Below are 27,165 nucleotides of genomic sequence, written 5' to 3'. Positions count from 1 at the left end.
TAGAGTTTGCTCTTGACGGATTGGCTTCACATAATCAGTATCGTTCCGACGTTTCCCAACAGTAGTGCGCCCGGGCTTGAAACCACCCTTGCATAATTTCTGGGAAATTCTTTCGTTCGTTTTAGTGAGTCCATTAGGGGTTTTCAATGCCAGTGTTTCTCTCGCAGGTACCTTTGGTTTTGATTTGTTTGGCCCATTCGTTCCATAAACCTTTGCCCGATCTACCTTCCTTGACTTTTGTGGTTTCTTTCGAATCTCCCCCATCAGCACTCGCTTACTGCTGAACCTTTTCTCCAAACTGAAGTTAAGTGGCACATCCTTGTTTTTATAGCGCATAATCTTTCTCCGCATATCGATCCTGATATCATGGTCAACTAAGAAGTCCACTCCTAATATGACTTCATCAACGATCTCCGCTACAAGAATTTGTGTAGAACCATGACCTTCCCAATTAAGACTTCACAGATCACTTCTCCCAGGTCTTGGTTATATTCGCCAGTGACCGTACGCAACCTTGCTCCAGGTAATGGCTTTACTCTCCTGTTGACCAAATCAAACAATGAGATGCGCCCGTATCTACAGTCAGTACACGTCCTTTGCCATCCACATTCCCTCTGACGGTGAGACTGCTCGAGTTTCTTCCAATTTGCAAGATAGATATCACAGGACATTCAATAGCTGGGGCAAGTTTTCGTCCTTTACATCTGACTCTCTCTTGCTTATCTCCTGCAGCTTTACGTTTACGACCAGCCAAGTTGGAACTACAAGGACCAAGATCACAATGACGTGCAATGTGACCGGGCTTCACGCATTTGAAGCATTTGATAACTCTTTCACTCCGCTTTTGCGATCCTTTCAGCGCCTCCAATATTGCGTCTACCCACTCTGGCCTTTCTACTTCTATACGGCGTGCTTTGAAAACTTGCTTACACAGAAGCGAAGCTGTTTCCTGAATCAGAGTATGTGATACCGTTTCTGTGAATGTAGGTTTTGGGTTTGCGTATGTCGCTCGCTTCGTTTCCACGTCCCGTATGCCATTTATAAAGCTCTGGGTTTTTACACTTTCACTGTATTCCACGGGTGCGTCCGCATTCGCTAAATGTGCCAGCCTTTCAACATCCGACACAAACTCTTGCAATGTTTCACCAGGCCTCTGGAAGCGGTTCAGTAACTCCATTTGGTATATCTGTCTCCTATGCTCAGTTCCGTATCGCCTCTCTAGAGCGCCCATCAATGCGTCAAAACAATTCCGTTCGCCCTCTGGAATGGTTTATAAAATCTCAGCTGCAGGCCCTTTCAATGCCATAAACAGTGCAGCAACTTTATCTTCCGCATTCCAGTTGTTCACTGTTGACGTCTTCTCAAATTGAAGCTTAAATACCTGGAAAGGAACAGAGGCGTCAAAGGATGGAGTTTTTACCTTCGGATTGCTTGCTGAAACAGCTGGGCGATTTAGTTGTAATTGCTCCATACGACCTTTTAAATCATTAACTTCTGTCTGAAATTGTGCGATTCAAGTTTTGATGATACCCTTACTTCCTGTGTCTCCAGCTGTGAGGATATGCGAGCTCCTTGTTTATTTCCGTTTATATTCAATCTACGGCTCTCCAACTCCTTCAGTTGCTGGATCCTAAATTCACTCAACTTTGCCATGTCTAAGTTATATTCGCAACCTTTGGAATTTATACAACAATTCCTCTTCTGACACCAATTGTAACGAATTTACTGAAATTTCGCTTATTCCAAATCTTCTGCTAACAATCGAATCAGGAGCTTTTGAATAAATAACTCCAATATTCAATTATGCAAAAATGGTCTTTATTAGACTACTTCAAAATAACACTTACACTTCGCAACTGATAGCTTGCTTAAATCGAACTGATTGCCGTGCCTCAACTGTTGCTGCTTTTATACTGTTTCGTTTCCTCGTTGTCATATTTATAGGCACTTCTATTTCTAGAATTTACTAGTTAGTTATCAGCTATAAAATTACCAGCTGTAATTACGTTTATCGCTACTCATATGCGCGTGTATATGTGAGTGATACTTGCACAAATTATTGCCTACTTTTGGGAGTATCTCAGATATATGCATGTGTTTGTGCGTTGCTTACCGCTGCTTGTATGGACATATGTATAGACATAATGATTGATTTATTGATGGCATACAAGTCACTGCTTAGTGTTGGCTTAGAGATGATAGTATCCCTTAGTGTTGCTAACATTCGTCACAATATCATCAACGGCTTTTTATTTACAGCTTAAACGCTTTTAAATTTTCTTCTTCTAAGTCCCACTTCCAGAGCGGCAAGTTAGTTCTTTAGCTTCGAGTTAATATATAAAATTTGTTAAAAAGTATGAGTTGGACCGATTTGGCTCATATTTGGAACACTTAATACATACAAGAATAGAAATCGACCTGTGAAAGCAAATCGCCGCTAGGTGGCGCATGGATCGAGATATTCGCAAAAATCGTATTTGTGGCCCGATTTGGCTCATATTTGGAACACTTAATCCATAGAAGAATTGAAAGCGACCTATCAAAAAAAAAATCCCCGCTAGATGGCGGAAGGATCGAGATATTCACAAAAATCATATTTGTGGTCCGATTTTGCCCATATTTGGAACACATAATACATAGATAAATGAATAGAAAGCGACCTATGATGCCCGATTTGGCTAATATTTGGAACAAATATTGCATACAGTCCGGTAGAAGTGACATCAAAATATTTTGGAGTTGGAGGAGGGACAAGCATACGTGGCGCAGAGTCGAGTAAAGTATTTGGAAGGATTATGTATTGAGGACTTAGGTTGTAACAAATTGTCAGGAAAGAGTCCTTGTAATAATGAGTCACTAAATGAACTAAATAGAATGAGAAATAATAGGCAATTAAATAAAGACTAAAAACTTGAAAATAAAATAATAAAAAAAAATTTTTTAAGTTAACCGGTTTTATTGAAAACAATACTTACATGAAGTAATAATAATACGAAAAGCTAGAAAATAATTAGGTAGGTCCTAGGTACTAGTCATCACACTCCTTATCAATCTATGGCGTTGATCAGACAATTAAATAAAAGCGTTGGACGCGTCATATTTCTACTGATAGTCATAAGTAAAACTAACTGAACCTTAATCAGTCACATTTTTAGAAATTTTCCGCGCCCAACGCTTTTATTTAATTGTCTGATCAACGCCATATATTGATAAGGAGTGTGATGACTAGTACCTAGAACCTACCTAATTATTTTCTAGCTTTTCGTATTATTATTACTTAATGTAAGTATTGTTTTCAATAAAACCGTTTAACATAAAAAATTTTTTTAAATTATTTTATTAATACCAAACTCGTCTGAGTTCAGATAAGCCAGTGTACTACTCAAGTTGTCCTGTCAACGGACGGACGGAGATCTGGCTTCCCTTCCGCCATTTCGTTCGGCCGTTATTAGATTACAATTATTATACGCTTGTGTAAAAGTATACGTTGGGTAGCAAAAAGCATCATGCAAATAAAGTCTGTAGATATTTTATCACACAGAAAGAATGTTGAAAAGGGAGTTTTGCAATTTAAAACATTACTACTCATTAAAGCATATATCTAAATTCCTGCATTCCAGTACAATTTGTATATTAAAAGTAAAAAAGTAGGGATGCTCCAAACAGAAAAAAATGTGAATTATATTTATGAACACGCCAAAGCTAAATCGCTTTAATGCAGAAATTCGACGAACAGTGTTGAACAAAAGTCTCCAGACCAAAAACATAACTTTACCTCTCAATAAATACCTGCCCTAACTAATAGGAAAATAAATGAAAATTTATAAATTTCGCTATGGTTAGCAGAATGGGATGTATGCTGAAGAAATTGTTTTAAGTTTCAATTCAAAGGAACATCACTTCCAAATTGAATGCCAGGGAAAACCTACATCAACATTTTAGAACAATTTTTTTTTTCAATTAGAACTAATTTTTTCTCAGCGGGGTCGTACCTCGGCAGTGATTTGTCAAATATCTCGAATATATATCTGCTTTGTAAAGCTTCGCAGCTGTGCCGTTCCGCCAATATGCAGGAAAAGTTAAAAACTGGCACGACACAAATGGATGGAGAAGTTTGTCCCAAAATCTCCTCGGAAGTGTTTCGCAGTAGCCGATAGATCTAGTATTAGTTGTTTTTTTTGAAAACCAGCTTGAAAAAAATGCTTAAACTAGCTAAACAGTCCTCGTGTTCCAACGAAACATGAACCAGATAGGGATAGAATTTAACATGCAAATGCAACAACAATGTAAACCCCGCATGGATTGTTGTTGCATTTGTTTCATTGGAACACGAGGAGTTTCATCACGGCGGAACCATACAGGTGGTGGAAGTTTATTATCTAATCTGTACTTTTTTTTAACTGCTTTGACATTTCCACTTTTGGCGCAATACGCTTTTGACACTTAGCCAAACAATTAAAAAAAAAAAAAATACTGGGAATGCCTGTGTTTGTGTGTATGTATATCACCCTGTCACTACGCTGTTATTAGGAGCGTTCCATTGAGTTATCGAGCTCTGGCTCACGATCAAATTTCATTGGAACGATCTGGATCAACTTTATGAGAGCTGCCAGCACTAATGTAAAACATCTGTTTTGTTGAAAATAAGAAGAATAAAAGTACACAAGAATTGAAGATACTGATAGAATTATTAACATCTAAATAGTTTCGCACGTAAACAAACTATTTATTTTCCTTACATTTTCTTCAAGTTGTTTACTCTTTCCGTCTTTTTGCTTAAATATGAAATATTTTATGAATACACATACATATGAACACATATTTATTTCAGTGCTACCATGGCTAAACTATATGGTTGGCTCATCTCACCAGCTGATTTAATTTTTTTTTTTCATATCACTGGAGTAGGTATTGTCAGAAAGAGATGGCAAACTCAAAATGAAACCAACACATTGACAACATTTTATGTTTTCATAATAAAAGATAATAGCTGACAGGTAGAATGGCTGTTGCGAATGGTGAGAGAATGGAAGATAGGTTTTTTTTTGCCCGCGTTTCTTAAATTGAACTGCCACGAATTACCCATTTGTGTCTCAAATCAGCTTTCTTTTAAATGTGTATACTGAAAATCGGATTACATATTAATATTCATTTCTAAAATCTAGCTAATAGATAAAATCTGAGCAGCCAGTTAGGTAAACATTTTAAAATATGTAATGCAATAAACCAGTAGTCTACAAAAATGTTTGAAAACACTATTGAACAAATAATTTAAGTAATCGAACAGAGATTGAACAGATGATCGAGGCTGTTTACTATTAGAACGTTTTTTTTCTTCAAACATTCGGCACTTGTATGAATTCACAATGATCTGCATATTCGTACATACATATGTACTTTTCATTCGCTCGTTCACAATACTTCCCCGTTTTATGGTCAGCTGTTGCATAACCGATTTCATCTCAAACCGTTTAGCCAACTGAACTAGATTACTTTGTGTTGTTGCTTTCTCTGCAATTCGCTAATCTAGCTAGCATTTTATTTCCACAAGCTTGCAAAAAAAAGCGGCTATTATCGCAGTAAAGTCCGAACTCAATCTGTAAACATTGTCAAAAGTTTTTGAATCACATGCAAATCATAACAGTAGTACACTCTGAATAGTACATATATCAAATTATGTAATGCTTTTATAAAACCCTTTCCGTTTCATGCTAACTTTAAGATTTCGACGCACACTGTATTTGCGTATATAGAAATAAACGTATGCGTTATGCCGAGTGACATTTGACAGTGGATCAAACGAACCCGTACTCTTACACATTTATTGTTTCAGATACCCACACAAGTATGTGCAATTCTGCATACAAACATACGTGCATTTGAACATTTATTTGAACTTATCTAAATAGCTTGGGGGACAAACAGCCTGGCACTGAATGTTACTGTTGCGGTCGTCGCTACTCCCAAATATTTCTCATACATTTATGAACATAATAAAGACGCCACTTTTTTCGAAAATTGTGAGACGCGGGATATACAACATGCATATATACTATATTTCGTAAGACCCATGAATATTTGGAAGAACTTTTCTCTCTAACACTCTCGGAGACGCCTCATCTGCTGTTGTCATGGATCATGCATCCACAAACAATTTATGGAGCATGATCTTCGTTTGCAGAGAGAAGACTTTTCTTTAAAATTGCCTACAGAGTACAAAATAGTTTTTGTTGGTAAGATTGTTTCTTCGCTGGATTTCTAGGCCACTGGATCTCCAAAAATTTAAAGTGGTTGCCCTTTGCATATCCAATGAGAGCACAGTTGTGCTATGGAATGCAAACCCCTGTTCTAGACTGACGTTATTGTTTGCGATAATGCTAGTTCCCAAATAAACGAAGTCCTCTACTATTTCGGGATTACGGCTGCTAAAGCAAAATCAAAATAAACAAGTAAAGGAGTCTTGTAAGATAAATGGCAAGGAAAATAGGAAGTGAAACAAGTAAAGGTGCCTAAGTTCGGGTGTAACCGAACATTATATACTCAGCCTGAGCTTCAATTGCACATTTCATTTCAGATAAATTACTTTTCTACATAACACGTGGCACCGCCCATTTAAAAAAATGTCTCCCCATTTCCTCTTACAATGAAACTTGATAAGTGAAATATCATTAATTCAAAACTATTTATTGCTAAGTTATAGCTTATTTTATTCGTCAACGACCCTTTTAAAAATCTTTTATATAAAATTCGACGTGGTCCTTAACCGATTTCGTTAATTTTTTTCAAAGCATTCCTTATAGTAAAGGCAACATCTCTGCCGAATTTTGTTGCGATAGGTGTAACGATTTTTGATTTATGACTAATAATATTTGTAAAATTGATTTTATCACAAGTGGGCGATGCCACGCCCGTTTTACAATTTTTTTTCCAAATTTTTATCAAGAGTCTCAATACCAGTCCACATGTCAAATTTCAGCATTCTAGGTGTATTATTTACAATAATCAGATTTTGTATGTTTTCCAAAATATTATATATATAAAAAGTGGGCGTGGTTATCATCCGATTTTGCTCAGTTTCAATAACAATCTATTCTGGGTCCAGATAAGCTCGTGTACCAAATTTAATTTCAATTTCAATATTTACTCAAGTTATCGTGTTAACGGACAGACGGACGGACGGATGGACGGACGGACATGGCTAAATCAAATTTTTTTTCCATACTTATGATTTTGATATATGGACGTCTATATCTATCTCGATTCCTTTATACCTGTAAAACCAACCGTTATCCAATCACAGTTAATATACTCTGTGTGCAAAGCACGCTGAGCATAAAAACATTTGAGAGCGGTGAGAATTTTAAATTTTTTTCAAACGTCATTTGACTTCCACCGGTTTTATCTTGTAATATTTTTTCATAGTTTTAGTTACATAATTTATTGAAATTTTCTCTAAAGTTCACGAAAATAAACAAAAGAAGGAAATAATGTATAAAGTTAAATTGCTATTTTCTCATGGATCTGGATTGTTAAGAATCTCCTTTTTTATTTTCTGATATAACAATTGAGGTTCTCTGAAATACTCCTCGGAAAATTGTATGTATGTAGTTGTTAGGTAGTTTAGAGGTTGCTCTCACTGCAGGCGTATTGAAATTACACACGTCAGCAACGTTAAATACGTTTGCTGAGATGACTCTAGGCCCAGCTATGGAGGAGCAAACCACAGGTAGCCAGCGGAATCCCGAAATCCCTACAGCCATTTTCAACCGGTTCAGTTGTATCGATGCGGGCTAAGAGATCCGCTTGACAGTTGCCGGGGATAGGTTTGTTATCTATTAAAAACCCTATCGATGCGTCATCGGTTTTTCATCGATGAGTTATCGATTTTTTATAGAAAAGTAACGAATTTTTTATCGAAAAGTTACCGTATTTATAGCTTGTTTTAATAATTTTTATATCGAAAATAGATTAAATGAAATTGGATAAAATAAAACAAAATAAAATAAGTTAAATAAAATTAAATTAAAGTAAATAAAATAAAACATTCGACAAGTTACCGGTTTTTTATGGAAAAATTATATATTTATCAATGAAACGTTATCGAAATGTTACCAGAATGTTAACGATTTGTTACCGATTTCCCGTCGGAGTGTTATCGAGAAGCCACAGATTGTTTCAAAAGGATGTCAATCTGTTTTCGGAATCTAACAGATTCGTTATCGATTTTGTTATAAAAAGTTTGCCAATTTTTTTATCAAAAAGTAACTTATTTCTTATCGGAGTGTTGCCAATTTGTTATCAAAATGTTATCGATATGTTATGAAACAGATAGCGATAAACCTTCAATATAAAATCGATGACAAAAAGCTTATAAGAGCCCAATAAAAAGGCGGTGACAAAAAAAGATAGCAGGCTGATAACGAATCGAAAACTTGACGATAATAATTGGCATCATTAATAAACCTACAACAAAACGATAACTTGTCGGTATCGGTTGTTACCGATAAGAAGCCGAAAACTCGAAATTATTTGTTTATGGTAAAGCTATTTCTGTTGTTATTTAACTTCAGTCCCTGGGCGAGCTCTATTTAACTTAAAACAAGTAAAGAAGATTAAGTTCGGGTGTAACCGAATATTGCATACTCAGCTGAGAGTTTTGGAGACAAAATAAGGGAAAATCAGCATTTATAAATATTAACCTAGGGTAACCCTGGAATGTGTTTGTATGACATGGCTATCAAATGAAAGGTATTAAAGAGTATTTTAAAAGGGAGTGGGCCTTAGTTCTATAGGTTGACGTATTTTAGAGATATCGCCATAAAGGTGGACCAGGGTTGACTCTATAATGTGTTTGTACGATATGGGTATCAAATTAAAGGTATTAATGAGGGTTTTAAAAGGGAGTGTCCCTTAATTGTATATTTGAAGGCGTTTTCGAGATATAGACCAAAATTTGGACCAGGGTGACCCAGAACATCATCTGTCGGGTAGCGCTAATTTATTTATATATTAATACCACGAACAGTATTCCTGCCATGATTCCAAGGGCTTTTGATTTCGCCCTGCAAAACTTATTCATTTTCTTCTACTGAATATGGTAGGTGTCACACCCATTTTACAAAGTTTTTTCCAAAGTTATATTTTGCGTAAAAAAAAGAACAATCCAATCACCATGTTTCATTCCTTTTTTTCGTATTTGGTATAGAATTATTTTCTTTTTTCAAAATTTTCGATATCGAAAAAGTGGGCGTGGTCATAGTCGGATTTCGCCCATTCTTATTACCAAGATAAAGTGAGTTCAAATAAGTACGTGAACTAAGTTTAGTAAAGATATATCAATTTTTGCTCGTTTTAACGGCCGAGCGGAAGGACAGACAGTCGACTGTGTATAAAAACTGGGCGTGGCTTCAACCGATTCCGCCCATTTTCACAGAAAACAGTTACCGGCATAGAGGCTATGCCCTTATCAGATTTCACAAGGATTGGTAAATTTTTGTTCGACTTATGGCATTAAAAGTATTCTAGACAAATTAAATGAAAAAGGGTGGAGCCACATCCATTTTGAAATTTTCTTTTGTTTTCGTATTTCGTTGCACCATATCATTACTGGAGTTGAATGTTGACATAATTTACATATATACTTAAAATTTTTTGTTAAAATTTGACTTAACATTTTTTATTAAAAGTGGGCGTGTTCGTCATCCGATATTGCTAATTTTTATTTAGCATACATATAGTAATAGGAGTAACGTTCCTGCCAAACTTCATCATGATATCTTCAACGACTGCCAAATTAAGCTTGCAAAGCTTTTAAATTACCTTCTTTTAAAAGTGGGTGCTGCCACGCCCATTATTAAAAATTTTACTAATTTTATATTCTGCGTCATAAGGTCAACCCACCTACCAAGTATAATCGCTTTATCCGTCTTTGGTAATGAATTATCGCACTTGTTCGGTTTTTCGAAATTTTCGATATCGAAAAAGTGGGCGTGGTTGTTCTCCGATTTCGTTCATTTTAAATAGCGATCTGAGATGAGCGCCCAGGAACTTACATACCAAACCTCAAAATTTACCCAATTTATCGTGTTTACGGACGGACGGACGGACATGGCTAAATGAATTTCTTTTTTCGCCCGGAGCATTTTGATATATAGAAGTCTATATCTATCTCGATTAGTTTGTGCCGTTACGGATTACCGTTATGTGAACAATATTGTATTGTGAGCTCTGCTCAGCTGAGTATAAAAACATTAGTTTCCTAGACGATGTATGCACATCGACTTCAAGAGTACTTGATTCTCATGCCACACGAGTACTTGTTACTCACTTTGGGATGTAATGAAAAATTCATATTAAAATAGTACAGCTCGGTATAAAAGATATAAAAAGATATAACACGGACAAATATTAAAAAAAAATTGAAATTGAACAAAAATGTTTACTGGCTAAATACACATGCATACATACACACATGTAAATTTATATAAATAAACAAAGTGCTAGTTACTCGCAATGTTGAAGACTTTATTTTACGCAGTTTTTGTGCGCAAGAAAATTACTTCCGTTGCTGGACAATAATAATAATAATAATAACAACAATAACAGCAGCAGCAGCTAAATCATCATCAACGCCAACACTAATGACAACGTCAGCAACATTAAACTCAGCAACAGCATCGAATTTAAACATCATATGGCGTTGCCGGTGCCATTTCCAATTTCTTAAACACCAACACATACTCGTTTGCGCACATAGCCACACATACATACAACACTGTTGCACCACACTTGTTAGTGGCACTTAAGTGTAATTTGAGTAAACGAGAAGTTCAGCACCCAAAAGAGATTGCATACGGATTCGAATTTCGTTTTGCTGCAGCATTTTAAAACAAAACAAAATTTACTTGATGTATCAACGCACTCATAATAAAGATTTAACAAAAGTTCATACAAAATGGCGATTAATAGCACCACCACCCGATCGACGACAAGAGAAGCGTTACGATAAGTAAGTGATAACGTGTGAAAATTACTCGGTACGTACTGTATATGAAGTGTTTAAAAAAATAAAGGAATAAGTATTCAAATCTCAAGAAAAATGTAAAAAAAAAAATATGAAAATTTCTTAATTATAAAATACATTTTAATAATTGCAATAAGTGCTAAAGTGTCTTGAAGTGAAGTTTTCCATCTAACAAAAAAAAAAAAATTATAAATAACAAATACTAAACCAGTTTAAAAAAAAATTCTAATTGGTTATAAAAAAATTCACACTTTTTTATTATTTATTACTAAAATTTGTTTAAATACGATTATACATTAAAATTCAAAGTGCTTCAGTCGCCTGAAAAATCCTCCTTTAAAAAGAAAAGAAAAAAAACTGGAAGATATTTTCCACATGCAGCATCCACTCACCCGATATCGAACTGCACTTCTTAAAGAAGCAGTGAACTACACTCGCAGCTTGGCAGTGCTTAAGGTAAGAACTCATTTTTCTTTTTCAATTTTTTTATCGAGCTATCGCCGTTTTAGCCTCGATTGGAGGAATATTAGAATGGATAAACCAGGGAAACCAAACCAATATGAAGTAATAGATAAAGCTCAAGAAGCACGTTTTTCCCTTAAAGAAATTTTAGATTAATTTTAAGCCATAAAAAGCTCAGAAAGCTATCATGATGACCAAAGCCGGCAAATCTATGGACCCAGACAGCATTGATATTCCTTAAGTAAAAAAAAGTTACTGTATGACAGTAAGCAAACAAGGAAATCATATATATTACTACCAGACCCGGCAGACGTTGTTCTGCCCTAAATTTGGCCTATCTGCATACATTTTAATAAGCTTTTTCCGTCTAACTCTGCCCTACCCCTTTACACTTTTTCCTAATCTTTTTATTCACTCCTCCCTCCGTCTTTTTCGCTTCATCTTAATCTTCGTCTCATTCTATCTCTTTCTCAGTCTCCTTCTCTCTTTTCTCTTCTCTCAAGTTTTTCTACTTCTTCTTCATCTCTTATTGCCAGTCCCAGAGCGTGGTATGTATTTTGTTGCAGTCCCATTCCGAGTATCAGTCCCAGTCCCACTCCGCGTCTCAGTCTCGGTCCCAGTCCTAGTCCCAGTCCCAGTCCGTCTCTGGTATACTTCCCGGAAAAAAACATCGTAAATACTAATATATGCAAATTTATATACGAAATTTCAGGCAAATCGAATAGGACGTATGTAAATAGGTATATGGGTATTATTAATTCTTGTCTTTATTTCGGCTTCGCATGCATATTTATCAGTTTTTTCAGGTTGATGCGACTAAATCGAATATCACAATGAACTTTAGAGCTCTCAGCAACAGCTTTCATTTGATATCCATAATGCACAAACATTCTAGGGGTATCCGCGTCCATGTTTTGGCCTATATCTCGAGACCCTAGTCACTCAGCGGTGTAAAATTTACTCTGTATTATAGCACACATCAACAGCTTCAATTTGACATCCATAATATAAAAACACATTCTAGGTGTATCTGGATCCATGTTTTTGCCTATATCTCGAGACCGTAGTCACCCAGCGGTGTAAAACTTACTCTGTACTAAAGCATACATCAACAGCTTCAATTTGATACCCATAATGTAAAAACACATTCTAGGTGTATCCGGGTCCAGGTTTTGGGCTATATCTCGAGACCCTAGCCTCCCAGTTGTATGAAAATTATCCTGTACTATAGCACTCATCAACAGCTGCAAGTTGATACCCATAATGTAAAAACACATTCTAGGTGTATCCGGGTCCACGTTTTGGGCAATATCTCGAGACCCTAGCCTCCCAGTTGTATGAAAATTATCCTGTACTATAGCACTCATCAACAGCTTTCATTTGATATCCATATTGTATAAACACATTCTAGGGGTACCCGGGTCCTCGAGACCCTAGCCTCCCAGTTGTATGAAAATTATCCTGTACTATAGCACTCATCAACAGTTTTCATTTGATATCCACATTGTATAAACACATTATAGGGGTACCCGGGTCCACGTTTTGATCTTAAGACCCTAGGCACGTAGCGAAAAAAAGGTAGACGTTGGCCGATTCTCAGACCTATCCAATATGCTCACAAAAAAAATGTTAAAAATAAACGATTGCGAGCACACAAAGAAATCCATTTGTACTATGGCCCTATTGTGAATATTTGCACTGCATTATCGGCAGTTGCTACTATACGCCAGATGGCTGTATTGTTTGTTTGTTTGTAGTTTTAGGTTGCTTCCATTCATTTATTTGAATGAAAGACTACCTTGGCCCGGCTTACTTAGAAGCTATAACGTCATAACTAATTCATATTTTCTGAAATCTTTCAGAAGTTGCATGTCTTTAGATTGCTCTACAGTTGCTCCACCAACACACAGGTAATACACTAAGGCCAGAACCAAGTACGATAAATTTTTCGGTTTTTCAAATGTTTCTTTCAAATGTTGCTTTCATGGTTTTGAATACTTTATTCGTAATTTAATTTTTTTGTCATTTCGGTTCCCGCACTATCCGCCATTTTATTCTCAACCACATGAATAGCGTCCCTTTATAGCACGCGGTTGAGTTGTGGGGAAAAACGAACTTGACGCGACGACGTTACAAAACGAAGTGAAGCTGTAAATTTTATTTGATTGATAGAACAGCTTATTTCTGTTGATATTTGATAATAGACTTACACATATCAGGTCCCGCTCGTATTATAAAATCTGTATTTGTAAATATCTGCACCCATACTGAAACCATGAAAACACCCAACTCAAGGATTATTGCATCGAACGCTGCCTCTCATTCCAAAGATTTTCGAAAGTATTTACTGAAGTTAATAGTCCTTTGGTGGCTATAGATATGGCACGGTCCGGTACTTTGGGGTACAACCCAAATTTCCCGCGAACGATTTAATATTTCGAAATTTCTCACCGCCTCCTGCTGTAAGACATTTGGAATCGCCAAAGACACGCTTGCTAAATATGTGTGTGTATAAATTTATAATTTTAACGGGAATCAACTCGCGTCAAATCAACAATGAAACAAGCGAAACGCCAGCAAGCACACTAAGACAAAGCCCCCAGCGGGTTAGGGAGCTTAGAATATACCCGCGGTAGGTAAACCTGTCGTAAGAGGCGACTAAAATAACAAATTAATTCAAGGGGTTGCCAGCGCCATATATATAGTTTCACCAACCCAATTATCTACCTCACCAACCCGTGGCGAATGCTGTTTATTTAACGGCCGAGGCTCTGGCGACCCCAAATTCCTTATGGATCTAGAGGATGGGAGGACGGTATGGCCTAGAAGGTTTCATGTGGTCATACCAAATCGTTCCCGAGATGGTTGGGCTAGTCCCTTAATGGTGCTTATTACCGGAACGCACCGGATCTGCATCCGGCAAAGGACCATATTTGTAGCGGCTACCACAGTCACTTAATAATTTAATGGCGCATATGGAAAGGCTGTTACTTCATCCATACAAATTCGGTAAATTTCTTTGTGGAATTACCGAATATTAAAATAAAAAAAAAATAAATAAATGTAAGGCGCGATAACCTCCGGAGAGATCTAAGGGCGAGCTTCTCTTCCAATTTGCGTCGTGCTCCTATTGATTTTCCCTACAAATCGGCCGGACGGGACCTACATGTTTTATGCCGACTCCGAACGGCATCTGCAAGGCAGATAAGTTTTCACTGAGAGCTTTTCATGGCAGAAATATACCCGAAGCGCTTGCCAAACACTGCCGAGGGGCGCTTAGAAAAATTTTCTTCTAATTGAAAAATCTTATTTCTAAAATTTTGATGTTACTTTGCCTGGGGTGTGAACCCAGGGCATACGGTGTGGTAGGCGGAGCACGCTACCATCACACCACGGTAGCCGACGAATATTAATCGCCTGAAATAACTGAGGAAAAGACAAAGCGGCGTGCTTGTTGTTGCTTATGTTGCCGTTACATTTAAGGGGTTTCGTCGTGACAGCGTTTTGTTTTGATGAGGATTTGATAGTGGAAAGACTTTGATTGGTCGGTATTTAGGCCTGTCGGACTTAGATATTCCGTTGTACACACAACAAAGGGGTTCAGCAACAATTTCAGCCCTGTTAAAGTGCTCCATTAGTAGAGATGACTAGCATTAAGACCACTGCAGAGTGTGTATATGTTGAATCATGTTAAGTAATGTTGATGCTTAATGCTAAAAGTTTTTTAAATACATCAATTATTTTAAACACAGTTATTCAGCACAAATAAATTTTTTAAACAAAGCCTTGACGTCATTTAGGCCGATCTTCTCCTTTTAAATTACGTCCTGCTGCTTTTAAATTTTTTCTACAAATTCGCCTACATGTATTATCAAACGGCTTTGCCCAGGCCTTGAACCCAGAACACTTGTTGTGGTAGGATCGCTACCACCACAACGAAGCTTAAAAATTGCTCAAGCTACTTCTAAACCTTTTACTATATACTATTGTAGCATATATTAATATAACTATGCTACTACTAAATAAATGCACAACAACAATAAAGCAAGCAGCCACACTTGTGTACATGAACAAATCAAAGTAAGCCATTTACACACATACATAGAAGGCGACGACGAATATCTCACATACACATATGTATTCATCAGCTAAGAGCAGAAGTTGTTACTCACCCATACATACGCATATACCTAAATAACCTAGTATGAGATACAACCGTTAGAGAGTACAAAAGCAGCGAAAGCTGAATAATAACTAATCAGTTAGATTTTAACACGATAATAGTAAAGTACGCGGTAATTGTACTACTCCCAAAGTAGTCTATATAAAGACCGCTTTACCGTACTGAATATTGGTGTTATTTATTCGACAGTTCAGAGATTCGTACATTAGCAGGAAGTGTATAATTATCCAGAATTCCCCAAAATCCGTTACACTATTAAAAAAAAATTATAGCAAGATTCAACCCATGGATGTATGCAAATTTTATGAAACTTCATTCAAGCGTATCATTTATTTATTATACTATCAGTGTTTGAAAGAAAATATTAGCATACAGTTTGTGAAAGTTTTGCTTCATATGAATTTGCGAGTTATCTTGTTTGAGGGCTTAGATACAAAACTTTTTATCTTGCATTTACACATTTATGAAAATGTATGAAAAATACAAGCGGTTGTAAAAGGTTGATGTGTATATTAAAGCAACATTATGCTTGTAAGTCTGTAAAGCAATTATAAGGAGCATTCCATGGTTCGACCTGAATCTAAGAAAAATTATAAATTATTTAACTTAAAATATTTAGTGCATTAAAAAATAAGCATGCGATTGTACGGGGCAGCAAAAAATCACCGGATTTTGTGGTAAAATTTAGTCCAGTGAAATGTAAGCAAGAGTGCTGGTTCGAATCGCACTCTCGGGAGAAAAGTCTTTGAAGAGATTTACAAGGTAAACAAGTCAATAGCTGCCGCCTTGTCACGTCGTCCTAATGTCACGTTGTTTCATTTGCTCCCAAATTTATTAAAAAAAAAATTACAATATTTAAAAAAATTCAAAAGAAACATTTGGTACATGGCTCAATTATATGTTGACTTAGGCTCTCCTAGGTTAAGGTAACTGCAGTTTTACCGTGTGATTCGCGGTTCGAATCTCGATGAAACCTTTGATAACTTTACGAAATTGCTTGATGATGAATTCGTGGCGGTTTTCGAAATGATACTATCGCAATATGCCAGTAAATGTTTCCTTCTTTCTTTTCAGTTTCTCATAGAAAACATAATAATTGAATATTCAATTATTATAAGCCGGTGTTAAGCTCATGAATTCTTAAATAATAAGTATAAATTGAACACACCATAAAAACAAACAAGCAACTTTTTATGCTTTCTCTCCATTCCATTTGCATAACGCGAATACCCAGATTTTGACAATCTGAACAAAGGTATGTTGTTGCTGCGGCGTTGAGCCAACCATATAGTTGAACCATGATTTGGTAATACTTACATATGTACAAATATAAAGACTTGTTAAAATAACAAAAAAACAAAAATTATTTTGTTTGTACATTCCTGTTTGTACGGGACACGTACAGAATTCGAGGCCCGTATCGTGTCATACGATCACGTATCGAGAAGCAATTTCAGTCAAAAGACAAATCAGAAATTGTCAAAAGATTTGTATAATTGATAGTAAGTTGTGGATCTAATGAGTACTGGTAGCCATCATTTCACATATTTTTCAAATTCGATTGCCCATTTCAGAGCTATTACGATTTAAAAAATATATATCGATCACGGTTCGTATAACGAGTTACGGGCGCAGTTTTTAAATTTTTATTTTCTCATACCATATATAAAGATATTGATGCAGTGTTAACCCAAAACATTGTTTATGAATGGAAATTAACTCCCTTATTATAAAATACGTACGATTTGTGTCGTACCAACCGTGGAATTCTCCCAAAAAGTAAATGATATGAAAACGTTAGTAATTGTGTTAAGGGCGATTACTTCCTCACTACGCAGACATTGCATAATTTAAAAATTATTTCAAGATATTTGCATATATATTAAGGCTTGACTGTGTAAACTTCAAGTAGCTCAAATTATATTGTCACTTCCGGTTGGGAACTTTAATTTCATTTTTTTCTTACCGGAGTACACCCAGTAACTGATATTCAGTTCTACGTACGTTTGTTATAATGCCTTACACTTCACACAATTTCTATTTATTTCGTTTATATTAGCTCCATTTGTATCTATATATATGTATGTATTTGTATGTACATTGTACATATAGGCCAGAGGCGGATCCAGGAAAATTTTTGGGGGGGAGTTGGCCATGGTTGAGATTTGAATTTTCCAATAAAACATTCACAACAAAAATGGAAAGATAATAATAATAATCCCAAATGTTGTCAGCAAAGTATTTGCGCGACCCGCACCGGCTGGTTACGTAAACAACAGGGACGAAACATAAAAAGTCTTCGCGAAGACGTGTTTTTTCATTGCGGATTGGACGTATCGAACTCCAATTGTGAATTGCTTGGTTCCATTGACATAAAATATATAACATAATAAATAACATCCAATCCATCAACTTCCGCGGCCTTGTGGTTTTTCATTTGGTTTTTGCTATTCTTACTTCGTATAGTTGGGTGGGGAAAAATTTATCCCATCCCCCCGTGCGTTTCGTCGTTTGCAAACTCGATTGCAACATTTTACAGCTCTGACCGATGAAAATAAAATAATTTTAAATGTTGATGGGATATCTAAACGTGCTAAGTTCACTTTTTGTGAAAACTTAGATTTGAATGCAGTTAGGTAGGAAAACCCAACTAACAAAAATCATAAAAACATACAAATTCACAAAATGGAAGTTGTTGCATTGTCATCCCTGCATGTGTTATGCAAATGTACTGAGTCCAAAAGTATTAAAAGTAAAAAACAAATATGTGCTATGCCCACCTGAAAGCAACCCATCGCTATATTTTGAAATTTGGTTACTAGAATTCAATACAGTTTTTGCATATCGCTTCAATTGACAATACTTCTGACTCAACTTTTTTAATGGTGTTTTGTAATGAATTATCGCAATTTTTTCATTTGTGGAGAGCTTCGATAATGAAAACGTGGCCGTGGTTGTATTTCGATTTCTCTTATCACCAATACCAACTTGTTTTCGGCCAAGATAAGCCAATGTACCGAATTTCGTAAGGATATATCAAGACATGTCTCAATCAAAACCTTTTTCGATGCTGATAATTTTAATATAAGGAAATCTATGTATATCTACCTCGATTCCTTTATGCCATTTGTACCTTTATTTTGTCAAAATTATAATAACCCTGTCTAGAAATTTGCGCTGGATATAAAAATGAATTAATAAGTGCTTTATAGAGAACGGGACCGGACCCGTGCGCATCTTGCGCAACCAATATAAAAATCTTTTATCAAATCTCAACAGAAATCAGCTGTTCTATAAATCACTTAACTTACAGCTTGCGCTGCCATACGGGACCGGACCCGTGCGCATCTTGCGCAACCAATATAAAAATCTTTTATCAAATCGCAGCAGAAATCAGCTGTTCTATAAATCACTTAACTTACAGCTTGCGCAGCCATATAGCGTATAATAGCAACTGCCGGTAATGCAGTGCAAATATTCATAATAGTGTCATAGTACAAATAGATTTCTTTGTGTGCTCCCAATCGTTTATTTTTAACAAAAGCACTACGACCAAAATTGCCCAAAGATCGCTAATAGCAGGAATCTCCATCTTTACAACCGCGACTTGTTTTTTTTTTGTTATTTTTTTTCTCGGACGTTGTGACAGCGCACTGCCCTCAAGTGGCCCGATGAAACCAGGCTAATCCTGTTTTTGTTTTTTTTTTCAGTTACAGAGAAACTCATCAGCTGAGAAATATGAAATATAGATTCACAAAATACAATAGACTAAAGGTATAAATATAATTTTTTAAGAGAAGATATAACCGTCTTTTTTATGGCAAAGAACGAGTCCGAAACATCAATTATTCTCGAGTGAGAGTTATAATCTTCACACAAACATAGAAAAGGTTCGTGTAGTTGGAAATTGCTTCTGCATTGTTTAAGAATTATAGGTTTATAATGCCTTGAAACTCAGCATGGAACATTCAAGTTTACCTCGTTCAACAGAAATGGGCTTGAAATCGATCCATTTAAAAGTCTAGCCATAAATAGTACACCTAGAATTTCTCTACTACTTGCAAGGGTAGGAAGATTTATTAGTTTTAATCGATTAGTGTAAGGAGGAAGTTTATACGGAGAGTCCCATTGAAGATTTCTCAATTTATTTATAGATTTGGATTCCAAATAAGGACGAAAAAGGGACGCGTACATAAAAACAGCAATTAGAAATAATATATATGAGGTGCAATTTTAAATTCAGCAAATATTAACAGTAAACAAATTAAGGCAGTTTTGTGTCCTCCCTGAAAAACTAAAAAAACGGACTTAGCCCGTTTGCCCAAGAAGCCGGCGATATACAGTTAGTATCTAAAATTAGTTCTTTTCAATATGCGCCGTTACTTTATTTAAGCATTTACTTGCAATATTTTTAATCGCATGTGTGATTTTATGCCAATAAATTAAGTTAATCACTGCTCACGCTCGTATTGCGTAGGTGATAGGGGAAAATGTCCGATGTCAATACATATGTATAATAAATGTCATTTCATGTATATTACCGTATTGCTTTAAGTGTTATTGGCAATTATCGTAGTAATTATTAGGAACTGTTTAGAGTTTTTTTTTTATTATGTCACATGAAAACTAATTAAAGGCAACACAATGAATTATTATTGTATATCATTTCTATGACGTAGTTTTATAGACAAGCTATTCATAAACATGCATACTTATATGTATATATGAATACCCACCAAAAAAATTTGAACCTTATAGTACAAGACTTATTTCATTTAAAAGCTCATAAGATGACACCTTATCTTGTAGTTGAAACGAATATTTCTTATCATAAAATCAAGCTGACAGGTCTTAAATACCGTCAGTCGCTTTAGACTCTTATGGGTATGATATGAAGATGAGCTTAAATATATGCTGACACGATACGCATTCATTATTTTATTAAAGCGATTTATATAGACTAGATTTCGCCGAGTGGTTCATATTGGACCACTACAGACCTTTATTTCCTTTCTTTTGATTTGCTTGAATTTTTAACATTTTTTTTTATATTATTTTATTTTATTTTATTAACTAACAACCAAAAAATATACAAAATTTTTGCAACCAAAAAACGAATAAATTCCGCAACTTGAATATTTTCCTTTGTTCTTCTAAACACTTTGAATATCAGCAAAAATTACACACTTACTTCTATTTGCTGGCTGTGTACACACTGTTCGTTCATTTGCTCCTGAGATCGAATCTGAGTGAATATTTAGGTGCCTCTTGTTTTCTCAACACAACAACATCGAACACACTTAGCGTCCGTAGTGTGAGTGTCAATATATTGACGGTTTAAATGCGTCTTTAAATTTGTAGTGTTATCATTTTTATACTCAGTTGAGCAGAGCTCACAGAGAATATTAACTTTGATTGGATAACGGTTGGTTGTACAGGTATAAGGGAATCGAGATAGATATAGACTTCCATATATCAAAATCATCAGTATCGAAAAAAAATTTGATTAAGCCATGTCCGTCCGTCCGTACGTCTGCCCGTTAACACGATAACTTGAGTAAATTTTGAGGTATCTTGATGAAATTTGGTATTTAGGTTCCTGAGCACTCATCTCAGATCGCTATTTTTTGATATCGAAAATTTCGAAAAACAGAAAAAGTGCGATAATTCATTACCAAAGACGGATAAAGCGGTGAAACTTGGTAGGTGAGTTGAAATTATGATCCAGAATAGATTAGTGAAATTTTGGAAAATGGGCGTGGCACCGCCCACTTTTAAAAGAAGGTAATTTAAAAGTTTTGCAAGCTGGAATATGGCAGTCGTTGAAGATATCATGATGAAATTTGGCAGGAACGTTACTCCTATTACAATATGTATGCTTAAAAAAGCAAAATCGGAGAACGACCACGCCCACTTAAAAAAAAAATTTTTTTAAGCCAAATTTTAACAAAAAATTTGATACCTTTACAGTATATAAGTAAATTATGTCAACATTCGACTCCAGTAATGATATGGCACAACAATATTGAAAAAAAAAAAAAAATAAAATTTCAAGATGGGGATTGATGGAGCGCCCTTTTTCATTTAATTTATCTAGAATAATTTTAATGCCATATGTCGAACAAAAATTTACCAATCCTTGTGAAATTTGGTAGGGGTTTAGATTCTGGGACGATAACTGTTTTCTGTAAAAAGGGCGAAATCGGTTGAAGCCACGCCCAGTTAATACACACAGTCGATCGTCTGTCCTTCCGCTCGACCGTTAACACGATAACTTGAGCAAAAATCGATATATCTGAAAATGAAAAATGAAAAAAATGCCATAATTCTATCCCGAAAAAAGAGATGAAACATGGTAATTGGATTGGTTTTTTGATTCAAAATATAACGTAAAAAAACTTTGCAAAATGGGTGTGACACCTACCATATTAAGAAGAAGAAAATGAAAAAGTTCTGCAGGGCGAAATCAAAAGCCCTTGGAATCTTGGCAGGAATACTGTTCGTGGTATTACATATATAAAAAAATTACCGGTACCCGACAGATGATGTTCTGAGTCACCCTGATCCACATTTTGGTCAATATCTCGAAAATGCCTTCAAATATACAACTACCACCACTCCCTTTTAAAATACTCAGTAACACCTTTCATTTGAGACCCATATCGTACAAACAAATTCTAGAGTCACCCCTGGTCCACCTTTATGGCGATATCTCGAAGAGGCGTCTACTTATAGAACTAAGGCCCACTCCCTTTTAAAAGACTCATTAACACTTTTGATTTCATGCCCATATCGTACAAACAAATTCTAGAGTCACCCCTGGTCCACCTTTATGGCAATATCTCGAAAAGGTGTCCACCTATAGAACTAAGGCCCACGCCCTTTTAAAACACTCATTAACACTTTTCATTTCGTACAAACTTTTCATATCGTACAAACAAATTCTAGAGTCACCCCTGGTCCACCTTTGTGGCAATATCTCGAAAAGGCGTCCACCTATAGAACTAAGGCGCACACCCTTTTAAAATACTCATTAACACTTTTCATTTCGTACAAACTTTTCATATCGTACAAACAAATTCTAGAGTCACCCCTGGTCCACCTTTATGGCAATATCTCGAAAAGGCGTCCACCTATAGAACTAAGGCCCACTCCGTTTCAAAATACTCATTAACACTTTTGATTTCATACCCATATCGTACAAACAAATTCTAGAGTCACCCCTGGTCCACCTTTATGGCAATATCTCGAAAAGGCGTCCACCTATAGAACTAAGGCCCACGCCCTTTTAAAATACTCATTAACACTTTCCATTTCGTACAAACTTTTCATATCGTACAAACAAATTCTAGAGTCACCCCTGGTCCACCTTTGTGGCAATATCTCGAAAAGGCGTCCACCTATAGAACTAAGGCGCACGCCCTTTTAAAACACTCATTAACACTTTTCATTTCATACAAACTTTTCATATCGTACAAACAAATTCTAGATTCAGCCCTGGTCCACCTTTACGGCGATATCCCTAAATGGCGTTCACCCATAGAACTATAGCCTACTCCCTCTTAAAATACTTTTTAATACCTTCCATTTGATACACATGTCATACAAACACATTCCAGGGTTACGCTAGGTTCATTTTCCTACATGGTGATTTTCCCTTATTTTGTCTCCAAAACTCTCAGCTGAGTATGTAATGTTCGCTTACACCCGAACTTAGCCTTCCTTACTTGTTATATATATAATTGATATTTTAGCGCTATATTAATTTTTTTGAAAATTTGTTTGAAGACGAGCATTACTCCTTGAGAAGACCTCCTCGATACATGTATAATAATATAATAATTTATACCTCGGAGCTACAGCCAAACTGTAAAAGAGGCGCAAAAATTTTCAATTTAAACAAATATATAGATTTTAACCCCCAAAATGTGATCTGGAATCGACTGAAAAGCAAACAAATTAATTAAATTGTTTTATAATTTTAAGTAAAAACAATAAGTTGAGTTAAAAGAGAGTAAAATACTGTAAAATTATAACGCCACCTGCGCTTTTCTAAAAATCATGTGTTGATGGCTATGCAAACAGAAATATAGCAGTGGACATTTTTTTTTAAGTTTCCTCAAATAAATTATTCTTTTTTATTTTCGATATTTTAAGAAAAAAATTCTATAAATTTTGTAACTGAAATTATTCAAACCAATCTCGGAAACGTTTTCGAATAATTTCTAACTTTTTATTTATAGTTCTATTGGATTTTTAAGTCTGGTAAATTATAAGTTGTAGGTCTCTCCAAACTCGCATTGATTTTCGACAGTTATTTTCCAAAAAAAATTTCCAACTTTATATGAGGAAAACTGAAAAACAACCTTCGAAAATTGACAAAAATCAATGCAAATTTTGAAAGAACATAAATTACGCTTTCTTGCACTATAAATGATTCGACTACAAAACAAATTAGTTGATTTAAGTAAGATTTTTAAAAAAAGTTTGAAACTTTTGTAAGACTTTGTAAAATTTCCGCGTTTTTTCCAAAATTATTTGATATTGGTTTGCATAGTTTAAATTTCAAATAATATTTTCCTTAAAATATTGAAAATAATAAAAGAAGAAATTAATTGACGAAGTCTGATGAAAATTTCCGTTCTATTTTTCTGTTCTCTGTAAAAAAATAATTAATACAACAAACATTAAAGAAGTAAAAAATTAAGGCTTTAAATATTTGAAGAAAATGTTTAGTTCCAAATTATAAACAACACCGAAAACTATATGGAGAATAACAAAAATTTTTCGATCCATTGTTTATTGTGCACCTACTGCTTTTTATGTTGGGTAGATATGTGCCTACGAGTGTTGACCGCTGAAGTTACACGGCGTATACGTAACGCTCATGATCGTCAGCAACAGAGGTGAAAACTAGTTAGCACTTTTCAGTTCACTAGAATTTAATTTAAACAAGTAAGGAAGGCTAAGTTCGGGTGCAACCGAACATTACATACTCAGCTGAGAGCTTTGGAGACAAAATAAGGGAAAATCATCATGTAGGAAAATGAACCTAGGGTAAACCTGGAATGTGTTTGTGTGACATGGGTATCAAATGGAAGGTATTAAAGAGTATTTTAAGAGGGAGTTGGTCATAGTTCTATAGGTGGACGCCAATTAGAGATATCGCCATAAAGGTGGAGAGGTGACTCTAGAATTTGTTTGTACGATATGGGTGTCAAACGAAAGGTGTTAATGAGTATTTTAACAGGGAGTGGGCGTTAGTTCTATAGGTGGACGCCTTTTCGGGATATCGCCATAAAGGTGGACCAGGGGTGACTCTAGAATTTGTTTGTAGATATGGGTATCAAATGGAAGGTGTTAATGAGTATTTTAAAAGGGAGTGGACCTTAGTTGCATATGTGAGGGCGTTTTCGAGATATAGACCAAAATGTGGACCAGGGTGACCCAGAACATCATCTGTCGGATACCGCTAATTTATTTATATATGTAATACCACGAACAGTATTCCTGCCAAGATCCCAAGGGCTTTTGATTTCGCCCTGCAGAACTTTTTCATTTTCTTCTACTTAATATGGGAGGTGTCACACCCATTTTACAAAGTTCTTTTCTAAAGTTATATTTTGCGTCAATAACCCAATCCAATTACCATGTTTTATTCCTTTTATCGTATTTGGTATAGAATTATGGAATTTTTTTTCATTTTTCGTAATTTTCGATATTTTCGACCATTTTTTATACCAATCGTGACCAACCAATGAACTTGAAAAATAATGCACTGCCGTACACGGCAGAGCTGTAATACTTGATATTGAAGTACATTGTCACATAACATTTAATTATAAATTCAACCAGAATTCTTAAATTTGCATCTGGATTTTCCACTGTCACATATAATTGCAATAATCTAGCGGCCTTGGTGAGCCATTGAGAACGTACAATTTTCCCTGGTTTGGTGTTAGCCAGATCCACCGGAACCACGCAGCTAGAAATTGCATGGGCCATTTCGTATAAGTACTTCGAATCGGTGGAAAATTCAATTTTTTCTGGAGCAGGGGGCATATTTTGCAACTCAATTTTCTGGAAGCCGTCCACCACCTGAAAATATGTAATAATAACATAATTAAAAATGGTTGACAATTACAATAAATGAGTGATAGCAATAACTTACCGGAAGAGTTTCACAAGTAAAAAATTGTTTCCAGAGATTTTACATACTCTGTAAATTGTTGGGTGTTGTACTCTGTGAGCTATACTCAACTGAGTATAATAATAAACATTTTATTAAATCAAATTTTACAAAAAATGTGAAGGCTAGAACAATAATTTTTTTCTAATGATAATTATTGTTATTTTTTAATTTTTCTAAATTTGAAAAATTGTATTTTGTTTTTGGAATAGTAAGTAGAAAATTTTTCAGACAACCTGCCATAGCTGCGCAGATAGATCCATTTCGAAGGGTGCTAAGCCTTCATCATCAGTACGCTTTAGGCATGCTGCGCTAACCATTTAGCTATACAGCGGTGGTTTGTTTGACTGGCAAATTTGCTACTTCTATTCCTTTTTACCAACTATATTTATTCAGTGTTGCGCCATCTGGTGCAAATCACTGATAATGCTGGATTTTTGTTTATTGTCAATTACTTTGTTTGACATTCCCAAGTGCTCATGGTTTATTAACAATTGTTTTTGTTTTTATCGGCCTATTGATAAATCATTCAAGGTTCGAATCGAGCTCAAGGCCAGAACAATAATTTTTTTCTAATGATAATTATTGTTATTTTTTAATTTTTCTAAATTTGAAAAATTGTATTTTGTTTTTGGAATAGTAAGTAGAAAATTTTTCAGCTCGATTCGAACCTATAAAAAGGAATAAAAGTAGCAAATTTGCCAGTCAAACAAACCACCGCTGTATAGCTAAATGGTTAGCGTAGCATGCCTAAAGCGTACTGATGATGAAGGCTTAGCACCCTTCGAAATGGATCTATCTGCGCAGCTATGGCAGGTTGTCTGAAAAATTTTCTACTTACTATTCCAAAAACAAAATACAATTTTTCAAATTTAGAAAAATTAAACAATAACAATAATTATCATTAGAAAAAAAATTATTGTTCTGGCCTTGAGCTCGATTCGAACCTTGAATGATTTATCAATAGGCCGATAAAAACAAAAACAATTAAAAAATGTGAATTTTACTTTACTCACTTATAAACTTTTATGTATGCTTGTTAACATTGTACAGTGAAACACCATACTACAAGTCAGAAAAAATATTAATTTACAACTATTGTTTCCCAATTGATATCAAGTAAATCCGAAATAGGCTACAGAAAAATATAAAGTGCTAGCTAATTGTAGATACTAGAATTTTCACAGGACGTGAAATCCTAGTACCACTTTCTATTTTAATTTTTTTCCTGAGTATTTATCCACCACGTTCGGAGGCATATAAATTATATTTAAATTGTCCAAAATCTGACAAATATCACTTATATGC

At 35.3% G+C, this 27,165-nt stretch overlaps 1 protein-coding gene across 9 annotated transcripts in view; it reads left to right on the top strand.

Moving 5' to 3' along the window:
* Positions 1-27,165, top strand: part of ITP (ion transport peptide) — a 248,134-nt gene that overhangs the window by 31,990 nt on the left and 188,979 nt on the right. For 2 of the 9 annotated variants that reach the window (XR_010951349.1, XR_010951347.1), the window contains exon 2: positions 10,367-11,479. The exons of 1 other annotated variant lie outside the window; for it this stretch is intronic. Coding sequence is in view for 1 of the 8 variants with exons in the window: in XM_067776483.1 (XP_067632584.1) it covers positions 11,399-11,479 (81 nt within the window). In the remaining 7 variants the exon portion in view is untranslated. Of the gene's footprint in view, positions 1-8,065; positions 8,539-10,177; positions 11,480-27,165 lie in introns of those variants that run through there. 6 more of the 9 variants (XR_010951346.1, XR_010951345.1, XR_010951344.1 and 3 more) reach the window with 4 other exon arrangements.

The sequence above is a fragment of the Eurosta solidaginis genome, chromosome 3 (genome assembly GCF_040869045.1).
Source record: "Eurosta solidaginis isolate ZX-2024a chromosome 3, ASM4086904v1, whole genome shotgun sequence".
NCBI classification, from domain to species: domain Eukaryota; kingdom Metazoa; phylum Arthropoda; class Insecta; order Diptera; family Tephritidae; genus Eurosta; species Eurosta solidaginis.
This window is presented reverse-complemented; position numbering and strand designations above follow the sequence as displayed.